The sequence below is a fragment of the Populus alba genome, chromosome 14, assembly GCF_005239225.2.
Source record: "Populus alba chromosome 14, ASM523922v2, whole genome shotgun sequence".
NCBI classification, from domain to species: domain Eukaryota; kingdom Viridiplantae; phylum Streptophyta; class Magnoliopsida; order Malpighiales; family Salicaceae; genus Populus; species Populus alba.
The window spans coordinates 10,958,029-10,983,531 of NC_133297.1; the positions used below are offsets into that span (position 1 = coordinate 10,958,029).

Genomic DNA, 25,503 nt, shown 5'->3' on the forward strand with positions numbered 1-25,503 from the left:
TGCTGCTGTGCTTCTGAAAAGATCATTTACAGAAAAGCATTATCGGTTGCATCAAAACGCGGTGGTATCCATGGCCGTGCTTTGCTCAGAAGCAGTGATTTTACTTCTTTTACGAAGCTCTATACATTCAGTTGCATCATGGGCTTTTCATACAGTGCCCTGGTTTCATTATCTGATTTCCATGTCGTCTTTCAAATGCAACTATTTTTACACAAGAAGCCATTACAGACAATGGAAAAGACAACAAAAATTATTGCAGAAACATTATCCTGCACTACCACAGTATCCAGCAAATATGCTCAACCAAATCAAGGCCATGCAACTGTACATTATAAGTCATCTTAAGGACATTATAAGTCATCTTTTGCAGGCCTCCTTGTGAGATTCTGTCATTAAGAAATTCCATCCTAACAATGCTGCTCCGACTGCAGGCTCAACCTGATCATTTAAAAAGAAAAATACCAAAATGGAATCTGTAGTGCTCTACATAAATAACAATACTAGTCTAGTAAGATTAAGATACAAGTATTCTCCCATGTCTGAAAAGAAAAGTAAGAGTTGTCTGAAAAGAAAATGAAAACCGGTGAAATTGAAAAAACGGCAGGCATGTATTTCCATATACACTGGCATTCATCTAACTGCACAAGAAGTTCTTAATATGAGGTTTTCAGCAATGTAGGTTTGTGCCCCTACGTTCGAGAGCATATAAACAAGTTAATACGAGAATCGAAATTTTATCCAAGAATTTTTAACAAAAACATATACTAGATCAAGCATTTCAAGAAAGTTTAACAAGGGCTTCCCTAATTAACATGGATTTAGTTTATTTGATATGTGGAAATTTTTGTCCAGGAAATTGATTTTATGTCCAATTTACTAGTTAAATAAGTTTTAATAACATGGTTATTGTGTTGTTTGGATACATTACAACCAGGATCCAGCCTCCTATGGGTGTTGTCTAACCAACATGGCTCCCAACAGGAAATGCAGCTTCATGGTCTGCCAGGATTTTGCTTCCCTTATTCAGTAGACAATATCAAAGATAACAATTACTTGTGAAATTAGAGTCATGCTACAGCAGTGCAGCCTTTTCTACATGGGTTTTTGTTCCACTCTCTATATCCCTCTGTCACTCTTAAGAACTCACAGATAATTCGTGTATTTCCAAATCGCAATTACATCCACTATTCCACACTCAATCTCCATTCATAAATGGTATCTCAGCAATTTCATAGTTTCTATAAGAGATATTTTCTGCAGTTAATTCTTATAGCCACACTAATTTAGTCAGGAGCAGGAGGATGTATCTGGAAACATGATAGGTTGGTTAATCAGAAAAATTCTCGTTGGAACAAAGTAAAATATGGTTACCTTTGGGTGAATTGGAAGAACCCCAGGGTAGCTTTTAGAAATGTGGTTTACAACTTCTTTTCCTATATCCCACCTCTTATTTGCTTCTAGAACACCGCCAACCATGACAAGGGGAAAAGAAGCTTTTCCATCTGCAACGATATTTATGCAAGATCAAAATGAGTACAAGAAACACAAAGAAAATATGTTAGAACCATTCCCAGAGAGAAAGTATGGTTATTCGTAATTTCTTTGTAGCAGATAATAGTTTTTAATTTTAAATAGGATATATACATCACACTTAATGAACAAGCTTTCAAAAACCCTGAAGGCAATGCACTCGGTTCATGCAAGGATAAACAAAGCAGGCACTACATGAAAATCAGCACGTCAAAATCACAATCTAAATTAAACTTAATTTTCCTAGTAGAGAGTTTCCGCATTATCCAAACTGTGTGATAAAAATCATTGATATATATATTAACTAGCTTGAACTAGACTGTATTTTCACCGATCCCTCCAGCCCTAAAATAAAACTGAAGGTTGGGCACAAATCTATAAAGCCTGAAATCATGGCAAGTCATTCTTTCCACTCCTTGGGAGCACCAACATTTCACCACTGCATTGTTATAGTTTTAATGATATGTTACTTTGAGAAGTAACAGTTGCAAACACTCGATAGTTGGATACTTCACGTGGTTCATTGACAACCTTGTAATCATATTTCAAACTATACAAAAGAATTTATTTGTGCATTAGTTTTAGTTGGCAATGCCACACCTTCACCACACAAGCCGAGTCTTTGAACAACAGCTTTTACGCTCAAAGCCAACTCCTCAACTGAATCTTGCAAGATCTCATGAGCAACTCGGTCTCCTGCCTCTGCACAAGACACAACGACAGGAACAAGAGCTGCAATACGAGCCCAGGATGGATCTGCATAAGTCCACCTAAATTCAAAGAGAAATCCAGTATCTTATTCAGTAACATATCTGATTTTGTCAGTGTATCATATGAACAGCATGTCAGAAGTCAACCAGCCAAGACGTCAATTGATTTTTCTCCAAATAGACTTCCAAGAAAAAAAAATCCAGGAACCAATTTTGTACTGGAAAACTATGATTCCATCAAAAAATTACAAAGGTCCATAGTCCATACATGACATGAACTGCATTTACATGTCACTGGAAAGAAATCTAGTGAACCCCATTTAATTTTTCTTATCAGAATATTGGACAAACATGAAACATACTGCCAACGTATTTCCACAAACATGTTATGTCATTACATGAACCAAGAACCATAAAGGACCAAATGCTATGAAAAGATAGGGATAACACGGAACTAATTTTTTTTCCACAGGTTGTTTTGTGAAAGAAAAGGGTAAGATGCAAAAAGAGTGCCAAGTGGTCTCATCGATTGGCACTTCAGTAATGAAGGTCAGATTAATGAAATAGACCTTCAGTTTTTTACTTCAAAGACAATGAAGATAACTGTAAGAGTTTTAAGCTTTGAAAACAGTAACCGCTACTTATAAGAGTTGAGATGACAATGGTGTTGTGTTGGAATATATACCCAATAAGTTCATCAGGGGAAGAAAGACCAAGTGTCTGCAAAATATTAGATGAAAGAATTGTTACAGGACCACGACCATCATAAGCCCTTACTATTGCTGTTAATGCCTGGGCAGCTATTCCATAACCACTGCAGGAGAATAAAACAATATCATGTTAAATTCACTCTAGAACAATAATTATATGTGAAGAAACAAAAAAGGTTATGAATCCTATTGTAGCTATCATTAAAAACCTTCAAATGATCTTGTATCTAACTATTGCGGATAATTTGAATTCTTACCTTGGGAAAGAATAGGAAAAATAGAAGGGAAAAAAAGAAAAGAAAAGATAAAACTATTCTCAAATGGTATACTGTGAATCATCTAGTAATGCCTCAAACTAGAAGAAATTAATTTAGCATTGGATGACCAGATCATTTAGAAGGACAGTTGATTTTATGCACCGAGCTCTTGCCAAATGCCGTTGACATTTAATCACCAAGTTATTTAAATGTCAATTCCAGCCTCCTGTTTGTACTAGCTAAAACTGTCTGGTTTGTTGAAGGTTACAATCTCTATTTCTAGGTAACAGTTTCAGGATAAGAAAATAAAATTGTATCAGGGCGAAAGAGTACGTCAATGGAAGGAGGATATGATATCCACTTCGAAGGAAAATATAATTAAGACAAGTACATTCCAATCATGTCCAGTTAGCTAAAGATTCCATAAAAGAGGGAAAGTTAGATTCTGAATTTACTAGTAATTTTATCAAGAACAAAAATTTCTTGGTTCTCTGGGAGCAGGAAATTCATGCTGCTTAAAATATGATAAAGTTTCATGCTTCTGGGCAATAAGTAGCACTATAAATAAAGAACATTTTTCATTGTTAATGTCTGAGATCTTCTTGCTATCATTTTCACTTCCTTTTATTTTATTCCCAAATTCTTTTAGTTATAATACCCTCAGGTTGCTATGTTTCACACAAGAGAGGGGAGGGGGGAGAAATGAAAGCACATTCTAGCTTGTATACCTTCCCCAATCACCAAGGACCGGCCCTGCACCAGCAGCCCGAGCCTGTCTACCATCTTCTGTGAATCCAAAAGCAATAGTTCCTGTCCCAGCAATTAAGACACACCCATGGAGCTTTCCCATTGTGCCACTTGCCAAAGCTGCAACAGCATCATTCTGAACATACAGCTTCACATGAGAAGGGAATATTTCCCTGCAGAAATCAAAGAAAAGGAAGATATGACAAAAGATTATCAAATAGATACTAAAATCAATGGACAACCAATCATAGGGAACAGCCTAAAAAGATTCAAAGCAATTCTGTGATTGTACAGACAAGAACTAACAAGATAACTGAAGCTGCAAGATGCAAAGCAAGTAAGCTCCTTGTAGTGCAAGGGAATTTTAATTAGAGGAGCAGAAAACACATGTAAATTAAATTTCAAAAAACTAGAGAGCAAATTACCTTAGCCAATTTAAAATTCTTAGCTCATCAGTTGAATGATTAACGCCGGAAACAGATAGACAAACAGCTCGAACTGCAGAGCGATTAGAACCCGACTTTAAAAGAGCATCAGCCATAACTTGCTCCAGCGTCTCTCTAGCAGCAGTTTCTGATCACAAAGCCAAATATCTCAAAGCCCATTAATAAAAAAAAAAAAATGCTAGAAAATGCACCACCATATATATTATATAAAAAGAAAGCTGACCGCCAACGCTGTTGTGATTGGAACAACCGGCGACGGCTCGAGCGAGAACGGGAAGAGGGTCGGGAAAAGAATCAGAAAAGGGAAAAATTGGCATGCAAATGCAAACGGTAGACGTAGTTCCACCGTCCAATCCTAAGATCACCTCCCTGTTACCCAACTCCCCAATTTCATGTTCGAAATCCCATATTTTCCCATTTCTGTATCTCTTCTTCATCTTCCCAACAAGGCAGTCGCCAAAATCTTGCTACTGTTCCTTTCTTCTTCTTCTGACAAGAAGAGAAACTAATATTCAAAACACACTACTACACAACTACTGTATGTAGGATATAGATAGTAGTTACGAGAGACCAAGCACTCCTACCGCTACTGTCTCTATATTTCTTCGAATGTCCCATCAAGTTAATTATTTACTTGCATGTTTCTTTTGTTGGGTAAACTATCATTTAGTCCCTGTCTCTTTTTTACTTCAGTTTCTTTTTTCTTTGAATCCATTCAATGGTCCCTTGACCATGGTTGAATATAAAAAGGGATCTATGAATCTTAAAATTGAAGAAGCTGACATGCAGAATTATAAGAACAACAGGGACTGAGCTATAGTATACGCAGATAAAATTAATTCGGACGGCCAGAAGAGACAAACGCAACTTGCCGTATTGCATAGCGTTAGAAAATTGGTGAGGGAGGATTTGAATTTTCTGTTTTGGGGGCTTGTGATACTGCTTGTCTGTTCTATTTCTTTTTTTTTTTATAGATAAATGGAGGCCGGAATCCAAGTTTGAATGCTATTGTTGTTTTGTGCATGGATTACACATCGACAATATTATGACGTTTGTTCGTTGTCCTGAGCTAGCTGGCTTCGGTGGCCTGGTGGATGGTCACTTGACCTGCAAAGCAGGAGGAGATCGAGGAGATCCCTTCGTTTGATGTAAGAGGCTAAGAGCCTGGCTAGTTTTATATTTCAACATTGTTTTAAAAGAAATTCATTTTTATTTTTATTTTTTTTAAATTATTTTTTTATATATATTTTTAATCATTTTAATTGTGCTGATGTTAAAAATAAATTTTAAAAATAAAAATATTATTTTGATACATACAAATAAAAAATATTTTAAAAAACAAACCGCTATCACAATATTAAACGGACACATATTATCTAAATAAGGAGGAGCAAGTATAGTATTTTGAAATCTATATTCGGGTTCTATATAAGACAATGTGGTAAAAATTATTTTTTAAAATAATTTTCATTTAAAATGCTTTAAAATAATATTTTTTTTTTATTTTTAAAAATTTATTTTTAATATTAACATATCAAAACAATCCAAAAATATTTAAAAATTTTAATTTAAAGCAAACAAAAATAATTAAATTTTAACAAAAAAACAAGCTCAACTTCAATTCCAAACATGCACAAAACATCATCATTTTTTTATATCTTGTTTGTAGAGTAGTGTTTGGGACAATAATAACGGTTACTTTTCAAAATATTTTTTATTTAAAAATATATTAAAATAATTTTTTTTTTATTTCAGCACATCTAAATAATAAAAAAAATTAATTTGAAGAAAAAAATTTAAAATTTTTAACAACCCTAATTAAAACGTTGTCCGATATGGACACATAATCACCAAAAATTAAACTTTTTTTAAGACATAAATAAACCTTGGTTGAAGTTATAAAGTCAATGGCTCTATCTGTGTGTGTGTATTATTTTTTTTTGTCTTTAAAACTATTTTCTGAATTTTCACTAGCCATATTAAAAGTGTGTTGGATCTAGACGGCAACGGACCGTGTTTTGAAAAAAATCATAAATTAATTGTGTTTAGTTAAAGTTTATATTGGTGTTTTTTAAATATGAAACCCATAAAAAATAGCAATGAAACGCAATTTTAAAAAAAAGTAAAACTGCTTTGCCGGCATTGTTCACTTTTGTGAAGTAAGCATTGCAGAGTGAATGAACAGTGTACAGAGTGAATTAATTCACTCAACGCACAAGTGAACATGTGAACAGTGCAATGAAATTTTGCACTGTTCATGTAAATAGTAAAAAAAATCAATTTTTTTAATTGTGTTTTATTCGAAAAATTAGTGTTTAATATTATTTAATAACATTACATAAATTAGAAGGAGATCATATGATAGCGTAACATTTACAGAATTTAATCACAATCCCAATTTTGCTCCTAGTGATATTTTACCTGATATTGTGCGCTTAAAAAACCAAGAAAACTATAGTTCTTGTCGGATGTATTTCATACGTGATGGAATTATAGATAGTTTAATATAATAATAAAAAATATTTTATATAAAGTATTATTTATTTCATGATATAATAATAGTAGTTAAATCTACAAAATTTAAATTAAAAACCATCTATATATATATACATATAATTATTTTATAACCTCAATTTAAAAAATATTATTAACCAAACACATTAAACTACTTTTTGTTCAACCTCAATTTCAACCATAATTCCAACCATAATTTTAACTAAATATATATAAATATCAACCCAACCTCAACCAAAAATACTTTTTATAAAATAATTTTTTTCAAATCACAACCACAAAAATTATCACAATGCCAACCACATTAGAACCTATTATTCTCTATTTTCTATTTTTTAAAAAGTTGTTTACAAAATTCTGAAAGCAAAACCAGAAATGATACCAAAGGGGTTCATAAATTAAATTCTTGGAGGTTGGAAGTGAACAGGGAAGAACACAACATTATTTCTGACAACTCTGTTTCCTGGACTACATGATTTCATGTTAAGAAGCAGAGAGTGACCTAAACTACCATGTATAGCGCATGCAAGGGAGCAATTCTTGAGAGCGAAACGCTTGGGGTGAAAGAAGGAGCACCCATCTCAGACCTCGAAAATCGACTCCAATTAGCGAAGGAGGATTTATTACGTGTGGAACATTTATGCAGAAAAAACATGGTGGAACTGGTGATCGAAGTCAATAACAAATGTGCGGATTTCCATCGGAGCAAGTTCCACCACCAGTTTTGCAGGATCAACAGGTCCACCCCTCAGGGCTGCTTGTTTTCTTGATGATCCTTCTGCTTTCCACACGAGCCTCTTTTTCTCCATTTCGGCCCTTTCTTGATTGGCAGATAAGCTCATTTCCGCAGCTTTGCCGATCTGAAGAGAAATGGGGTTAAAAAATTATCGAGACGATACTAGGACATTACATTTATATGTATAAACAATCGATGCCTGGTAGTAGTTGGGGGCAGGAAACTATTTTTTCTACCTTCTTTTTCGGGAACAACTTTTTAAGTTCTACGCTTGTCATCACTGAAAGATCCTTGTCCTCTCCCATCTTCAAATATTTCATGAAGCCAAGAAAATAGATTAGAATTCAAGTCATAAACGTAGAGGATGATAAATTCAAATCTATGGACAATGAAATGCGATCAATTCTGCTAAACATCATTGCTATTTCATAGAAGGATAGATAGCTTCAATTTAATTATAGAAAGATTGATAGATAGATAGATAGATAGATAATCATTTCTCTTAAACATAGCTGCTATTTCATAGATAGATGGGCTGGGACAAATGTGAAAATTCAGGAATCTTCTTCTTCTGAAGAAAAAAGGAACCTGTTGGATATTACCGTCACAACAGAGATCATTTAAATCAAGATGTTCCTGTAAACTCCTTGTCTAAAGAAGAAATTCATAATAGGAACTGATTAAACCTTGTTGATAGGATTATCTGTTGGATGGTATACCAAAGTTAATCATACTATTAATAAGAAATTCAGTCTAGGAGGGGAAATTGTTAGCCTAGATGAAATAGAAATGTTCGAACCTGACCACCTAACGTGCCTAGATTCTATTAAACATTGAGGAAAATATTGCTCAAGCAATCAAAACAGTGGTTAAAATATAGAAGAACAACAGGAGCCTCGTATGATAGAAAAATATCTACAATCTACAGAATTTTGGTCGGTGAAGAGGCAACATATTTATAAAATAAGCACTGAGATGAGAAAGCTAAGATATGTAAAAAAAAGAAAAGAGATGACAAGGGAAGGTTGAGATGACACCTATTGAGAATAAACTAAAGGAGGAGGGCCTTCGAGATGGTAAACATCTAGCATTAACCCTGTGGATTAACTACTTCAAAAAGGGTATGAAATTGAAGTATTGGGAGCGGACAAGAAAGGAAAAATCTCTACAGACTGAAGAGACTGATTTAGAATCAGAATCGCTAAAGAAAGTTTAGCCCATAATAGCACTAAAATGGAAGAGGTTAATCCATGTGGCCAAACTCAACCAGTTAGGATTGATGCCCAGTTGAGTTGAGTAGTCTGCCCAATGTTTGATGAAAAATTGAAAACAGAAAGCCACAAGGAATATGAAGATGCTGAAACCTTATTCCTGATGAAATAAATGAGGTGCTAAAAGCAAATGCAAGACTGGAATAGAAGAGAGATTAAAACCTCATATAAATGAGCTAAACGGAGGAGAACTTTTCCATCATCAAGCTCCTGCATAATTCGGAGAAAGAGAGAAAGTATGTTAGAAAAGAAAAATGGAATATCGAGTTAGAAAAGGAAGTGTTAGAAAAAGGAAGCTTGCACGTTGTCTTTTAATGTCTCTATTTTGGAAAAGAAATTATGGTCTTAAACTCTAGAAGACTGTTTGCCAGTCCTTATCTGTATCTTATGAGACCTAAAATAGTAAAATGTTAAGGAAACGGTAACAGTAATCTCGTCAACATAAATGAAGCTTCAATACCTGGAGAGTTAAAACTGCCACATTATCAGGTAAAATGTAGGAAGAATCAAAGCCAGAAAATGTGGTCACATGAGAATTCATCCACTTATCTCCATCCTGCCAGAACAAATTACGTTACAGGGGGGGGAATCCATCTAATTATGCTTTTCTATTTTGATTATAATTTCACCTCTTCAGAAAACGCAAGGAGGAGGGGTGAATATATCTCCTGGCCGAATGAGCGACGCCATTTAGCACCTTCTCCTATAGGGTCAATTCTGTAATAATATTTTCCTTGAATCTGCAAATCAAAGAGTAAGTTAGAGCTAGGTACTAATTTCAGTAGTTTTATATATACTTCATACTGGACATGTTAAGGAGGGTTTTTGTGCAGAGGTCAACGGCAGTTGTCAATTTAACGGATTCTTTAAAGGATAGCTGCAATAATATCTTACAAGAACTTGAAGTTGCTATGTGGATCATAATGACATAGATGAGACATGTTAACAGAATTCCAATAGTTTTTTTTTTTTTTTGAAAAAAATAAAGAAGGTAATCAATCATATCACATCAAGGGAGGCCCTCAAAAAAAAAAAAAAAAAAAGAAGCTCATTGCCAGATTGGGTTCCAACATCAGTCAATTTGCTTACCGTCAATCCCTTGCATTGATCAAGGACACATACTGTTTCATTAAGAGCCTCTGCAACACCCCTGGAATCGTCCAGTAGCAGTCTCCTACATGGTAAAGGGAATCTCCAATAACATACATGCAAAGAATGATATGGCCAAGAATTATACCCATTCATGTTTTATTCACACAGTAGAAGCACAACTCCTTGATGCAAGTTCTTGTGATCAAAGTGACAATATTCAAGGCAAAGACAAACAGAAGGGTGTGATGGGATTTGGCAGAGATCAAGCTAGTTCCAGTAAAGGGATACACTCTATGCAGGCTACAATTCCAGTCTTACACGTTGGCAATAAGGAGAAATTTGCATCCAATAAATGAAGATAATCTTGTATTTCCAAGTGGCAGTAGAAGTTTATTGTAACCGTCATTGTTCTTATCTTTAGTTAGTAGTTATCTATTAATAACTGTCAAATGTAACTCTATTTATTGTAGAATATTATGCCTGGTAGATTATGTTGTAATGAAAACCTGTTAGTTATTTGGTGTGATTCCAATATGGGAGTGATTCCCTTGAGTAGTGTGAGGCTACTTGTTTCCCATTCCTTGTAGTTATTGTTTTCTGCAATAAAGTTATCAGAATTCTTTCCCTCTGTTAATACTTTTCTGCTGTGTTATATACTGTATTCGTTAGTTTACAAGAATTGTTCCAATCCTTAATATAGTTTGGCATTACTCCTGCACTGTATTAAGCAGCAATTTCACTCCATTCCATTACATAATGGCCTTGAAAAGAATTCAAATCTGATCCTATCAAGAACAAGCTCACATAAACTGTTTTTGTCCTTGAGTATCCTATTAACCACAATGGCTACTTTTCAAGACATTCAAGAGAATTGCTCATGAACCATAAGATAAATGAGCATTGGAAAGGTGATTACATACCTATGGAGCATCAGCTCTATTTGTCCATCCACCAGACTAGATCCTCCGAGTGCTCGATCCACCAGAACTGAAAATTCCTTCTTGTCATCTTGGAAATAAATTCCAAGATTAATCTGAAGAGACAGTTTGAAATGAAGTATAAGTTAAAGGAGGGGATGTTACTCCCTGATAAGCAGATGACTTTCCAATGGCATGGACACCACAGAGATAAATTCTATAAAAAAAACATATGGATACCATTATAAAGCACATTGCACAAAAAATCAGTAAAAATAAATTATACACAGAACCATCAAATTCTTCCTTGGCATTCAAATCCCTCTCTCCAAATTAGTCCTCTCAAGTTAGATGGAATATAATTTAAAAAATAAAAAAGTAGATGGAACCAATTATCTTGCTTGGGCTTTCTTGCTTGCTTGCTATCTATCAAGGCCCATAGATTGTCTCAGTATATCACTGGCGGAAAAGGAAAACCGACAGCCAATGATCAGTTATTTAGTCAATGTGAATCAGGGAACTTTCTTGTTATGCCTTGGCTTAAATCTATTGCTCGTGGCTATTTACTGCTTGACTCTGCCTCAAAGATTCCGAATGCTCCTAGACTAACATATTCACAATTAGATAATGATGCACACATTTTTGAACTAACAAAATGATGGCTCCATCTCTCTGTTTTGTAATGACAAAGCTACTATCAACACTGCTTGTAATCAGTTCAACATGACAGAACGAAGCAGTTGAAATTAATAGGCAATCTATCAAGAAAAAATGAGTGAGGGAACAGTTTGTAACTTTCGTAGAGTATAAAGATTGCTAGCTAATATCTTTCTTAAAGGCCTTAGTAATAGGTTGTTTCATTCCATTACTTGCAAGATAGCCATGAGAGACCTCAATGCATCATCTTGAGCAGGAGCTGTAAGGGTACTGAAGTATATATTTAGGTGTAAGTCTGTTTAGTGCTAACATACCACAACCTCAATTCATCTCCTCTTCTCTCTTAACTCTTCTCTCTTCTCTCTTCTCTCATCTCCTCTCTCACACCTACCACATCCACCACACACATATCTAATAAAGAAAAATCAACTAATTAAAACTGTAAGCAAGACACAACACTTTTTGAGACAAAAGATGGATAATGTATAAGTAACTTACTGGGTAATAATTTCCAGCAAATGGTTGATTCACTTCCAGGTCCCAATCTGTTCTATAATCACGAATCTGCAGAATAGGTGAATTCTTTAGTTTATTCGGTGCTCGCAACAATCAGAAATAAAAAATCAACGCAAGGAAGCAAATAATCCAATAACAGGCTAGCATAAGCCAATGGTTTGGATTAATGAATCCTTCCATTCAGGAATGTTCACACCTATTTTCAAATGACAGGCCAAGACATTGTTGAGAACTGATTAAAATTTTAAGCCAACAACCATTCTGAGCATGAAGATGGAAGCTAGGGTAGTATATGTGTTTGGCATTGTGGTAGCTTTAACAGTTTGAAAAAAACAGGTTTAAGAAAAGCTACAAATTTGAGATGAAAAGCAGGATTAAGCAATGAAAACCAAACAACTTTTCAAGGTCAGCCTAAATGCATCTCCAACTGCACCGCACCGCACCACAATGCCAAAATAGTAAACAGAACAATATTTTACCCTTTTGATAAAATCACGTCCATTAGAATCTGTGTAAAATGTTTTATTTGTTTCCATGGTTGTTGTGATTTGAGTTGCAACTTCTTTTCCAATTCCATCTTCAATGGGTATGGGCCCAACCTGAGATGGCAGATACTGTAAGTAAAACCTCGTGAAAAAACTGCCAGTCAAAATTAGGCATCCATCTGCTTCACTTACGATAAACTCAACTTCAACATGCTCTCTCCCCTTGTATAATCTGGTGATCTGCATGTGTGTAAAGCATGTAAATTAAGGGTAATAGTGATCTGCATAAATGTTAAAAGCATAGTTCATTAAGGGAAGAACAATTTATCACATGATTGCCTCAATCTCTTCCACTAAACAAAAACATTTCCCCCCAAAAATTACCTGACAAAAGATGCTCAGCACTTGAAGGGAAAAAATAAGTGATTGGAATTGGAAACTAAGTTTTCTTTATTATGTGATGCCAGGCATCATTGCATGAATTCAAGTTATGGTAACTGCCATTTCATGTAAAATTACAGGAGGTTATGATAGCATTGGAACTTTTTGAGGAATAACAATGGACGAAGGGTTTTGACATTTCCTTGTAATACATTTGAAGAAAATGTATATTTTCCTGCAACCATAGACCTAATCCAAGCAGGAGAAACGAGCAGAACAGCCAAAACTTCTAAAATTAACACCAAACCAGCAGATTCCAAGAAGTTCTACAAGCATACAGAGCTAGTTTCAAAGACTGACAGTTTCTTTTCCGGTCGTGGAATTTTACAGGTTTATTCATTCAGAAGTGGCTTCATTGTTTTTGAAAATGACATCATTCTTAATTCATGTTCAATATTTTCATTTCATTCATAAATTTTGGTGAGCGTCTTTTTAGTGAAACAAAAGAAGGGTCTGATGAAAGAAATAAATCAAACATGGACAGTAACTATGTGGCCGAAAACGCACCTGATATATCCATTGGCTGACCTGTTGATGTACTTCATCTAAAACAGGTCCACGCATAACAGTCAAAGGAACCTGAAACTCTTAACACCGATTAGAGCACCACAATTATTTGTTCCTGTGGATGAAAGCATATCAGAAGGAGCACAAACCTGGGATTCAGGGTTTATAGGAAATGTTCCATTTGGACGGAAGATGTATGCCCCAGAATTCTTGAAAAATTGCAATAAAAAGAATATAAGATATTGACTTGGAAATGGGTAGTCTAACAATTATATTTAATTGAGGTCATGAAATTTCAGAATGAGAAGACAGAAGTTGAAAGATGAATTTCTGCTATGCATGTTTACCTGTGGATCTTTATCATTTCCAGTTCCATTGTATCCAGCATAAAAACTGAATGTCTGTTCAACTGATTCCTTAACCTTCAAAGTTGGAACATGTGCATTAGAAACATATATTTTAGACAATCATATGATATATGATAAGAAAGGTTCTTAAAACGCTGACAACAAGAATGCCAGAACAATTCTAACTGCCGTGAATTTTTTGGGAAAAAACAGAATAGAGAAAGTGGACAGCAAGTTTGTTCATCACATACTGAGCTTCTGCTGTTAACATAATTAGCATGCTTGATTTTATCTGCAGAAAATGTAAGCTTCAAATTTTCCTTGGCCAACTTCAACAGCAGATTTCTCACTTCTAAATGTGTATACAGATGATTTACTCGAATGAGCACCTACAAATGCAAGCGAAACATTTGGCATAGCAAATTAATATCAATAAATTTTATGGAATAGGCTTCAAGTCTGTGCTACTTTGCAAGCTTATTGGAAGCTATAGTAACTAACCTGCCCTTTTGGCACTTGAGATGGAATAAGTGCTGAAACCAAAAGGTGGAACAGAAACTGTAAACGCAAGCCAATACTTAGGCTTCTCCACTGGGGATCTACCCAAGTATGCATTAACATGTGAGTTCCTCAAGCCCACAAAGGCGTCTGCTATTGGAATAATTTGTGACACGATTTCTCTTTTCTCAGAATCATGCACAATAACATTTTCATTGAAGACCTACAGTAGATTAGATACCGTAAGTCATAAGTAAAAAAAGGCCAATCTACTTTATTAGCCAAAGTTTGACGTACTAATTACAAAGGTGTTTTTTAAAAAAATATGATCTCTGCCCAAAAGCAATGATGCATACTGCTCCAAAAATAACAACCCCTTCTCCAAATACAAATAACATGAGACCAGATGCACAAACTCCATTTGTGGTATACATGATTCTTGCATAACAAATGTATGTGAATACACTCATGCATATATACATCCCATAAAGGATGACTACCTTTAATATTTTAAAAGTTAAAGGAGCCAAGAAACAGTTACTTTCGAGAAAATTTAATACACAAAACATTCATCATTTTATTTATTCTCACACATATTGCATGGATCCCCGGTTTAAATCACGTTAAACCACACTGATGAGATTATTTCCCCACAATTGACAATTAGACTTTCAGGCAGATAATTAGTTGTCTAACATGGAAGCATAGTAAGGTCTCCTGTATTTTAATCATGCTAGACCTTGCAAATTATTAGTTCTGCAGGTTGGGATGTTTTTTATGGAGTAAGGCCCATGTGTGAGGGAAACAATTAAATCATAATGTCAGCCAACATTTTCATAAGTTTTTTCTGTGGATTTTTTCCAAACATATTGTTAAAGGAAACAGAAACTGTTGACAAGAATTAGCAAATCACCATCTTAAAGTTCAACAAAAAAGAGATAATAGAACAGAACTACTCACAGGAAATTGAATTACATCATCCCTCGCCCATCCAAGTGCATTGTAGACAACAACAATCTACAATGTAAGATTCATAGATGATGTATTTCAATGTAAAAAGTTTGTGGTTAATTACAATGTTGAAGAATGATATATGTTCTTACCAAGTTTCTCCCTTGAGATAGATCTACTTCTGATGCAGGACAGTAACTAATATTCAGAAGTGGGCACTGGGAAAAAAGAAATGGAAGATGTGAATGTGAAGTCCATTTTGGTTTGATTTTCAACTTCAAAGAAAGAATATTATCATTCATTTTATGCAGAGTTTTTATTTATATTTTTTTACCATCATTTTAATGTGCATTGCTAATTTCAACATCAATGATCAAAAATCTTTTGACCTTTTCCTTAGAAAAAAAGGAGCAAATATCACAGAAGCTACAGTAGATTAGAGTGTAAGCCACACATTTTTATTCAGAAGTTTCAAATCAGTAACTGATTAACCCATTTGTCATGGGCTCTTTCAATGTCTGTGTAAGGATGCAGTACATGATAGATACCAATATCATTATCATATGAAACACAACTCTCCTATGTACGGCATGGAAACGTAAAAGAAGATGAGGAATGGAAAGGGACATGAAATGATTCATTCATAGTAGCAACAAGCCATTGAATTGTAGGCTAATAAAGCTGAAGAGATTTCGAGTTTTTGCCTGTTGAAATTTAGTAGTTGACCTCTGACATCCAGTATGTGATGCAGACTCCACCAAGCAAGCAAGTGAAGATGCAACTAACTTTTCAGCCTGCAAGGATGAGTTATCAACTAAATATTTAAAGAAAAAAGTGGAGAAACACTATTACCATGAAAATTGAAATGGTTAAATAAAATTTTTCACCTCTGTGTAGCCAATTGACAATCGTTTTGCATAATCATTAGCCACATGTTGCTTTTCAGTACCAGTAACAGCATCATGATGCTGAGCAATGGCAAGAGAATCTGCCAATGAGTCTGTGTTCGGTCCTGTATTGCTCCTCCCATTGTAAAACTCTAATTGTCTTGCAGCCTGAGAGAGAGTAGATTCATTGGAAGTACAAGATTATAGCCTGAAAACTGTGTTGTGCCAAGGCAGCATATAACTTTTAACAAATCAAAATAGTCATCTTAATGGATACCAAGTAGTAGCCACTCATCATCCTGACATAGCGTTTCAAGGCAGGTCTACTTGCAAAGTATCCAGTCCAGTAACCATTTGCACGATCTGCATACCTGGAAGGGCACATGCTTCAAGTTCAAAGAGTTGTTCAAAGTGAAGGAATCACCAGCAAATGAGTTATAAAAACAGTCAGGATTGAGCTTACGGGAAAAAGTCCCCGGTCTTTAATGGCCAGTGCTCATTTGTAGCATGTTTTGCATCAGTGTAAATGGATGGTGTAGAATAGAGAGCATTAACACGTCCATCCTAGAAGCATTCAGAGAAAACCATGTAAAAGTGACAAACTCAGAAAACAAGATAACATAGAGATGCGTAGTCATAAGGGGGTGCAAATACACATCCTTACTATCAAACCATTAAATCTTGATCATGAAAAGCACAGGTGAAAAATAATCTGAGGCATCTAGCACCTCAACTAACCCAAGGAGGCATCTAGCATTATCCCTTGAGATGAATTCAGCATGACACAGATGATGTTTATATTCATATACTCCTCAACCCTGATTGGATTGATGAGCGAGCGTCAGCCTTAAGGTTCCACTGAAATGGAATTTTGTACCTTCCAATGAAGATGATTTAAAGCTTTGATGAAGAGACATGTACCTTTTTAGAAGATTGCCACACTACTTCTGCATATAAATGCCACGAGGCATTATTTTGTTTAGTAATCACTAGTTTAACTGGCCTAATTTCATGGATGAACGAATTATCTAACAGAGTCATGGATTCATTTGACCAAAAGCAATATCACCATTCACCGCCCTCATAAAAAAGAAAAAAAGCCAAGGCCACAGTTACCATTTTGTGGAAGTGCTGTGGACATGAAAAGCATTGTGTGATGGTAATTATGGTATAAAATCAGTCAAAAACCTACTGAGAAAATTATATGGAAAACATACCATGTTGACATAATGAATCAGCTTGTCCATCTGTCGGAACCATGAATGTGCATACTGATACTTAAAATCTGTTCCCATGGTCCACATTATATGATTTGTTCGTGTTATATTAGCCTGAGAAAAGAGTAAATTATGTTAGAATAATGAACAGAGGGCACTTGTGAAATGATATACACTCTTCATCTCTAAAGAATTTTAAACTGAACTTTCTCCATAGCAAACCCGAACTTTTTAACATTTATTTTCAGACTTGGGTGTAATAAATACAAACATTATAGGATAAAGTTCAATATTTGTTTTGTTTCAACATAAATAACTAAAGATTTTAACAGATCACCATTTTACCTGTGATACAGCAGCAGCAACGAAGGCATCGACTCGTTCTTGAACATTGTAATCAAACAAATTGATGTCATCCTTCAGAAGATGAGCAAACAAAATTAACACTGCAGACTAGCGAATATTCAAGGGATTCAAAAACAAAGGATCAGCTTTTTCTTATGCTTTACTTGAACAACAGGTGAAGGGTCATTGACTTCAAAATAGAAACCACCAGGAGGAGGCTCGTAGTTTTCCGGGAAAGCACCAGCAAAAATCTACAACAATAGAGCAAGAAGATAAGGTGAATATGAAAGAATTTTTCTCAGCAACAACGCATATGGAACAGAGAAAACTAAAGATTAATCTCTATAGGCTATAAGATAACCAAAAAAATTGAATTTTGCAATATGCTCATTTAACTCAAACCACTTATATGCTGATAAGCCTAAACCTATACATTTTGTTCACCTGTGCAGACGAACCAAAACTCTTGGAAGCTTGCCAGACAACTTCAAGACTTTTCTCATTTTTACGCTTGGCCCGGTCTTGATAATCTATCCGGCCAAAGAAAAGAGAGTCGAATCCAATCTACACGAAGATTCATTTAATCCTTATGCTGTTATGAAGCTGGAAAAATAAAACCAAGACAGACACATATGTACAAATCACACTCATGCAGACGCACACACGCGCACAAAGTTTAGAGGTCTAAATGAAGTTAAGGATAAATAAGTTTACTTCCGCTCCCAACAAGTAAGCCTGCACCGCAGAATGACCAAAAGGATCAATTTGCCAACCAACTCTTGGAGTCACACCAAAATCCTTTTTGATAAACCGGTGCCCAAGAGTTGTCTGGTCAATCATGTCAATATAATGTGTCACCGCTTCATCGTGCATGCACATCCCCCCATTTCTGCAACACAACAAAGAAAGAGGCATCATCAGGAGCCAACTCTTCATAAAATGAATAACAGCTTGAAGCATCCCATACAGCAAGCAAATTCAAGGTATATGAAGAATAATCAGAAATCAACACTTGATTGAGACTTAAGAGTAAGCTGAAAGAACATTGCTGAGATCAGGGGTTGTAACTGTGTGCTTTACATGAACTCAAGCTGACCGGAACTAACAAGTTGCTTGACTACATGCTGCATAGTCTCGCTCTGATCTCTCCACCACCGTTGGAAAAAAGCCTATGCATGTGAGCAAGAAATATCAATAGTTAGATATTCGCTATCTATCTTGATTGTGATGCAAACAATTTAAATGCTATTATGTAACATCGGGATTGTTAAAATTTCCTATGGCGCTAATAAGAATCAAAAGTCTGTCTTCACTTTTCCAATTTGAACTGCCTATTGTTCTATTATATTCTGGTGGGTCCCTTCTTCTCTTGAAATGCCACCAATATTGGAGTCTAAAAAAGCTAGCCTAATGCTCAAATGCCAGGCAATACAGAAACATACTCCTAATCATTCATGAACTCTTGAAACACTAAAAATATAAGCCAAAAGTTCACATCTCAATTTTGGAAATGGTGGAAGATAAGTCAACTCTTCGCTTCATCTCATCGCAAAATCTTCATCAAAATTAGTAAATGGGGAATGAATAATACTTGCCTGTTCAACATAAATGAATTTCCGGTTCTTGTCCGCCAACAGCGCAGGAATAAGAGAATCCAATACATTTTGCACACAAGCACCCTATAAAATAATTTTATTTAAAATAAAAAAAAAGCAGCCCATCAAAATATAAGCTTCCCTCAAGTGAAACATATCACATTAAACAAAAAGAAGAACCAGAAAAGGAGTTATGATCTTAATTACTTGGATAGAATTGTTAGAACCAACATAGTACTGATCAACAGTCTTCAACCAACCAACATCATCATGGGTGTGAGCCACCAAGTGAACATTGATCTTATCTTTCACTATACCTTGTGAAGTGTTATAAACCATGTACTTGGCTTCCACCACAAACAATGAACCACCCAGCAGCAGCAGCAGCAGCAACAGAACCACCATCAACACTTTCATCATCTCCACTTCCAGCGAAGTAAAGCTTGGAGAAACAGCAGCTATATATCCCCTCTCTCGCTTGATCAAAAAAGTCGTTAGTTCTTGGGTTAGAACCTGTACTGACAAAGAGAAGAGGGATCCGAGTCAAGCAAGCATTCTTTATTATTTCTAATTTCTAGTTAAGTGGGGCTTTCTTGGATAAGGCTGAAAGACTTTTACAGAGGAGACTGTTTTGTCTTTCCTCTACCTAGCGAATGTTGCTCTCTCCACTGTAGCTGCATCACCTAAAATAATATTTCTTGAATAAAATAAAAATACATAATGCTAAGTTTAATACCCCTAGTTAGTATATCTAATATTAATACATAATGCTAACTTTAATACTCTTAGTTACTCTATTTAATATTATTTTTTGCTCTTATCTTTTGGGTTATTGAGAATACTTTAATTCGTCCTGACCTAATGGATAATTAATAAACAAGTAAGAGCAGGTGATAAACTAATATATCATATATATATATATATATATATATATATATAAAATACATATACTAGACACCAAATATAAACTATGAAAAATTCAAATTAATATAATAAAATATTAACCAATTATCTAACACATAAAATTTTATTTTAATTATTTTAGCAAATCAAGATTAATCATCTCATTTCTCTCTTCCTTCTTTCTTTTCAAATTAAAAAGAGAGTTTTATGCATACCTGAGCAGCCCGGCGGAATCAGGGGAAGCAAGCAAGAGCCCGGACCTTGTAAAACATTTAATTTTTTTATTTAGTATTTAAATATAAAATAGTATAATATTTTTTATTTTAAATAAATGAGTTTTTAATAATATATCTTGTTATATTAATTTTAATATTTTTTTATCAAATATTACCGGCTCCACCCCTACCAGCAACAGTGACCCGAATAATGTTTCATCTTTTTTTTGTTTTTAAATTATTTTGTTTAATTTAATTTATTAAGTTATAATTTTCATAACCAATGGATTTTGAGAATAGTCATAAACTGTACTTATAATGTAACGTGAAAGGTTATTTTTATTGTACATCTAAAAACCTTTTGCCCCGTCTACAAAAATAAATAAAATTGAAAGCATATGAGATTATGAGTAGTAATAATACAGTGTGAAGGTGCCAGATCAGCAAAATAAGCCACGCTTGGTTTGGATTGCAATTACAAGCTAATCGAACTGCAACAAAATGATCATTTTTGCAGGGAGAAGCACGAACTGTCAGAGTCATGTCATTTGGAGTTGAAACAATGAGCGTTTGAATCTTCAAGAGGTAATTACAACATGAATCCCAGGTGAAGCAATCATCAAGGCTTGCATTCAATCTATAATCTTAAAGATATGATTTATAGTATTATTTGATTATAAATTGATTGCAATTTTTCCTTTTTCTGTGCCCTAATCGGCCAGATGATGCTGCATGCAATTCTTTTACAACGTCTGGGGCAGGCAGATGATCTCCCATGTCCCAACATGTGTGGAAGGTAATCAAAGTCTATGGAAAGCATTGATTTCCATGGGGGCAAGCTCCACCACCGGCTTGGCAGGATCAACAGGCCCTCCCCGCACCATCTTGGATTCTTCTCCGGCGGAGCCTTCCACTTCCCAAACCAACCTCTTCTTCTCCATGTGGCAGCTGGCAGGTAAACTCGATTCTGCCACTCTAACTACCTGGAGAAGTCGAAAAAGGAACATTGCTTTGATATTAAAAATCAAATTAATGCTTAACACTCTTGAAAGAACTGTCCACCCATTAAAAGAGCTCATCCTACTAAACAGCTAGCGCTTAGTGGCCTTCTTGTTTGGAAATAGCTAGCTTTTTCAATACCACCCCTGCCACTACTGAATTGTCTTTGTCCTCCCCGATCTTCTCACACAGCATGCCCACCAAAAATAAGAATTAGAATGCACGCGTTGTTGTAATGCACTGCCACCAGACAACTCAAAATTCCCTCTTCAAGAGCAAACTAAAAGCAAACGAGAATTCATTCTAACAGGAGTGACAAAAGCACCAAGAAGATAGTAGGCAAAGAGTAAAAGGTTGGTCCAAATATGGCCTTGGTCATTTTCCTTTCGAACAAGGGAATGCAAAAATGAAGAGTTAAGAGATGGAAGAGAGGAGCTACGCCCTCATGTAGGTGAGCCAACCGGAGGAGCACTTTTCCATTTTCAAGTTCCTGTAAAGAAAAGCACCAGATCTTCATTCCTCCCACACTTGTAAGTAGAGATAAAAAAACAACATGCACTGTCTCGTTTTTCTTCAAGACTCGGGAAAGGGTTCTTTATAAAGCAATGAAGTGAATGCATCCATTCTTCTCCAAGTGCATAACAAAGAGCTTGTTCTGAGTAATATTCAAGAGGGTTTTGTCTTGCTTAACTGGAGAGTTATGACAGCAACATTATTGGGTAACGAGTAAGATGGATCAATTCCTGAAAAACTTGGCAGTGGGAAATTGATCACCTAAGCATTACAGCCTTAAGAAACCATGAATTTTGTCTTGCTGGAAAAAATGTTTCAAAAAAAAAAAGCAGGAAATAGAAGAAAAGAATGACAGGACAAGGAGAGTTAACAGAATAAAAATGAAGGTCAAAGGAAATGAGTTTAATGCCAAAAAAACAGTGCGGATGGATGTGTCAAAGGGATTCATTATTTTGAAAGCAGGCCCACTCCACCTAATTATAGGTCTATCTCTTTAGGCAAGTAAACCATCTTGGCAGGCAAAACAGGTAGAAATAAATTTATTCTTCCAGTTTAATGGATTTTGGAAACAAAACTACCACAACTCCCAGATGAACTGTTCAAAAAACAATGTTCCTTGAAGAGCTTTGACGTGCTAGGCAGCCAGGCGAGACTTGGTCTCCATGGCTTCCCGGACTTGGTCTTGATGATCTTTCCTTTGGTTTTAACTAAGAAATGAGTGATGGGTTTTGTTTTGTAACATCTGTTCCGTTCCTAATCTTCTTATTAGGGACAGGGTCGAGGACCAAGTGCTATTTCTAAGCTAATCTAATAATAATAATAATAATATATAAAAAAAGTGAGGCTTCTCTTCTTTAAAACGCAAAGCAACTCTGCTTTCTTCCTTTCTGTTGATACTGTTGCTTTTGAAGAGGCGCCCTTGCCGAGACTGGAAGGCCTTTTTCTTCTTCTTTTTCTTCACTTTTTTCTGCTTTGAAAGTGAATTAAGTCGTCTTTTTTATGATGATGATGATGATGATGATGGATGCAAAGTAAATGTCAAGTAATTTATGGTGTTCTGAGTAATTAATAATATTATATTAATTAATTTTTATAATTTATTTTGTAAAAATAAAAAAATATAATTATGATAGAGAAGTTCTAGAAAAAATATAATTAATTACTCTTTTAAATGCTATAATTTTTTTTCCGTTCACATATACAATAGAAGATTGTAGCTTCTTGATGCTGCAATTTCTCACCTTCTATTATTATTATTATTATTATTATTGAATTGACAGAAATATATGAGTTAAATATATTAGTGAATGATAGCCGTTTGTATGATTTAAATTAAATTTAACTCATATATTTCTGTCAATTCAAAAAAAGAGAAAAGCCATCAAACATTTTGTCAATTCAGCCCAATTTGACTGAATTATAAATAACATATTTTCAACCTCTATACGGTAAATCCATCACATTTTATTTGCAATTTAGTCCGATTGTGTGAAGTTGATAAAAATGCGACCAATACAGGGTAAATTAAATACAATATCCTCCATAATGGACTGATTTACCAAACTGACGCAAAAACAAGGGCCTCCGATAAAAAAAATAATCCAAGCGCGAGAGAAAAATCCAAAGACACTCTCCGTTTTAGTGACAGTCAGGATTATCCGATTATTCGACGACACGGGATTATAAATTTCGAAGCTTCAAAAACCCTAGCTAGCCATAGCTACTTCAAATTTCATAAACAAAAAAACCAGAGCCAGCCCAGCCATGGAAGATAGTTTCAAAGTTCGAGTAGACAAGACCTTTGGCTCTCTCTCTTTTTCTTCTTAGGCAATACAAACCCAACAACCATCCTCCTCGTTAAGCTCTCTATGGTGCCTCACTGACGACGAAATCGAGCGAAACCAATGGAATCGAGACCACAAGGACAGCCCTGAAACCGAAAGCCAGCCCCAACCATACTTTATTCCAGAAAGACTCGACGATATGAATTTCAACTCTGAGATCGGAAAAGACCTTGTTGATTTAGACGACGACGAGGAGGAGGTGGAGTCGTCGCGTGCCTCGAAACCTAAACCTGAGGATTGTGATGACGAAGAATGGGACATCAAGAAATCTATTGGCCTGGATCGTACTCTTGATTATGAGGTATTAATTGTTGAGTAATGTATGTCTTTAGCTGCTGCTTTGTCTAACTTCTTGAGCATGGGTGCATACATGCATTGTATAAATAATCCATGCCTGAAGGTAATCTAAGCTTTGGTCCCAACATAAATTTCATGTTACCTCTACATGCATGTGAGTGGGAAAGGCTCGATCGATGTTGCTTGAGGGTGATTGATGATGATTATCAATAGGGAATACATATTTTTTACTCATAAATATGCTTGTGGATGGATAATTTCATATGATTTGCTAACAAGTTACAGACTGGTATTGATTTTCTTTCTTTGGCAGGAAGAGGAAGATCATTATGACAAAGTGGCTGTTGGCAGGGAAGGGGCTGGAGATGATCGCCTGTACGTGACCCAAATGAATGATTATGGTATTGATGTGGATTCTGGCGATGTTATGCCCATGCCCAGTTCATCCGGGGATGTCACGAGGGATCCGCGTGCTAATCACCTTGCTGCAAAAATTAGGCTGCAAGAAGATGCAGAAGCGGCTAAAAAGATGGATTCTTTGCGAGTTTCTGTAAAGGAAGATACCATCGTATCTGATGATGGTAATCTGAAATCCATCCTGAAGAGGAAGGATGTTCAATCAGATTCCAAGTCGATTAGTAACCACTTGGATTCAAAGTTACAAAAGCGTGTTCGGTTTGATCCGGAATGCAAAGATGGTAATGATGAAGAGTCTGGTGGAGTTGAAGACACACAGATGGAAACCACTGATTCGACAGAAGAAACACAGATATACCATTTGCCTCCGGATTATCCTTCTGGAATTCCAGATTATATGCGAAATCCTTCCAAATACACGCGCTATACTTTTGACTCGGCAACCGATGTGGATGAAGAATCAAACCAAGGAGCTTACATGGACTTCCTCAAGATTCTGCAGAGACCAAATGCTACAGAATCACATCCAGATGAGGTTCCTGTTGATCTGTCAAAACCTCTCACCTTCATACCAAAAAGGAAAACCAGTGGTGCTGCAGTGACTGATAACAGCATTGATTCTAAACAAAACCAGGATGATGCCAGTGAAGATCTCAAGCTTAGGAGAGGGGTACCTCTTGGGATTGCAGCTTTTGATGACATTGATACTGAAACTAGTGCCATGGAGGAAGATAAACCGGAAACAGCAGCTGACAAAACTAATTCAAGCAGACCAGAACGCCAGTATAGGTCAAAGGCCAAGTCCGAGACATGAGTTAACCTGCACCACCTTGATTTTTATTTCATTGTAAAAACTGAATTTATTATGACATCTTACTATGATTCCAACTTAAGTACTTGTATACTAATAAAAGTTTCTAACTTGATAATTTGTATGCT

The 25,503-nt window shown here is 35.5% G+C and overlaps 3 protein-coding genes across 3 annotated transcripts; 1 reads left to right on the forward strand and 2 right to left on the reverse strand.

The window, feature by feature from the left end:
• Nucleotides 1–105: 105 nt before the first annotated feature.
• Nucleotides 106–5,038, reverse strand: LOC118041804 (uncharacterized). The gene is made up of 7 exons (XM_035049300.2): nucleotides 4,624–5,038; nucleotides 4,380–4,527; nucleotides 3,936–4,127; nucleotides 2,926–3,054; nucleotides 2,131–2,300; nucleotides 1,372–1,502; nucleotides 106–438 (listed from the first exon to the last, which is right to left on the reverse strand). Exons 1-7 carry the CDS (start codon nucleotides 4,835–4,837, stop codon nucleotides 358–360), a joined length of 1,065 nt encoding a protein of 354 aa, XP_034905191.1. The 5' UTR covers nucleotides 4,838–5,038; the 3' UTR covers nucleotides 106–357.
• Nucleotides 5,039–7,198: 2,160 nt separating this feature from the next.
• Nucleotides 7,199–20,068, reverse strand: LOC118041802 (probable alpha-mannosidase At5g13980). Its single transcript, XM_035049299.2, is given in 30 exon segments — nucleotides 7,199–7,774; nucleotides 7,887–7,955; nucleotides 9,084–9,131; nucleotides 9,382–9,477; nucleotides 9,551–9,661; nucleotides 10,011–10,095; nucleotides 10,934–11,046; nucleotides 12,086–12,151; nucleotides 12,583–12,702; nucleotides 12,781–12,828; nucleotides 13,537–13,608; nucleotides 13,686–13,745; nucleotides 13,884–13,958; nucleotides 14,135–14,200; nucleotides 14,202–14,272; nucleotides 14,385–14,604; nucleotides 15,342–15,398; nucleotides 15,485–15,550; nucleotides 16,037–16,126; nucleotides 16,220–16,387; nucleotides 16,497–16,590; nucleotides 16,683–16,783; nucleotides 17,437–17,550; nucleotides 17,782–17,853; nucleotides 17,946–18,032; nucleotides 18,226–18,345; nucleotides 18,496–18,670; nucleotides 18,862–18,950; nucleotides 19,377–19,460; nucleotides 19,584–20,068. Coding segments are annotated over 30 exon segments (3,072 nt in total). The 5' UTR covers nucleotides 19,797–20,068; the 3' UTR covers nucleotides 7,199–7,552.
• A 3,575-nt stretch (nucleotides 20,069–23,643) lies between these two features.
• On the forward strand, nucleotides 23,644–25,493 carry LOC118041801 (uncharacterized). The gene is made up of 2 exons (XM_035049298.2): nucleotides 23,644–24,151; nucleotides 24,461–25,493. The coding sequence occupies exons 1-2, from the start codon at nucleotides 23,990–23,992 to the stop codon at nucleotides 25,376–25,378; spliced, it is 1,080 nt and encodes a 359-aa protein (XP_034905189.1). The 5' UTR covers nucleotides 23,644–23,989; the 3' UTR covers nucleotides 25,379–25,493.
• The last annotated feature ends 10 nt before the right edge of the window (nucleotides 25,494–25,503 follow it).

Coding starts and splice junctions, on each gene's coding strand:
- LOC118041801 (XM_035049298.2), top strand. CDS start 23,990: ATGAATTTCAACTCTGAGATCGGAAAAGACCTTGTTGATTTAGACGAC. Junction 24,152..24,460: donor ATCGTACTCTTGATTATGAG/GTATTAATTGTT, acceptor TTTCTTTGGCAG/GAAGAGGAAGATCATTATGA.
- LOC118041804 (XM_035049300.2), bottom strand. CDS start 4,837: ATGAAGAAGAGATACAGAAATGGGAAAATATGGGATTTCGAACATGAA. Junction 4,128..4,379: donor AGAATTTTAAATTGGCTAAG/GTAATTTGCTCT, acceptor TGATTTCTGCAG/GGAAATATTCCCTTCTCATG. Junction 2,301..2,925: donor TCCCCTGATGAACTTATTGG/GTATATATTCCA, acceptor CTTTGAATTTAG/GTGGACTTATGCAGATCCAT.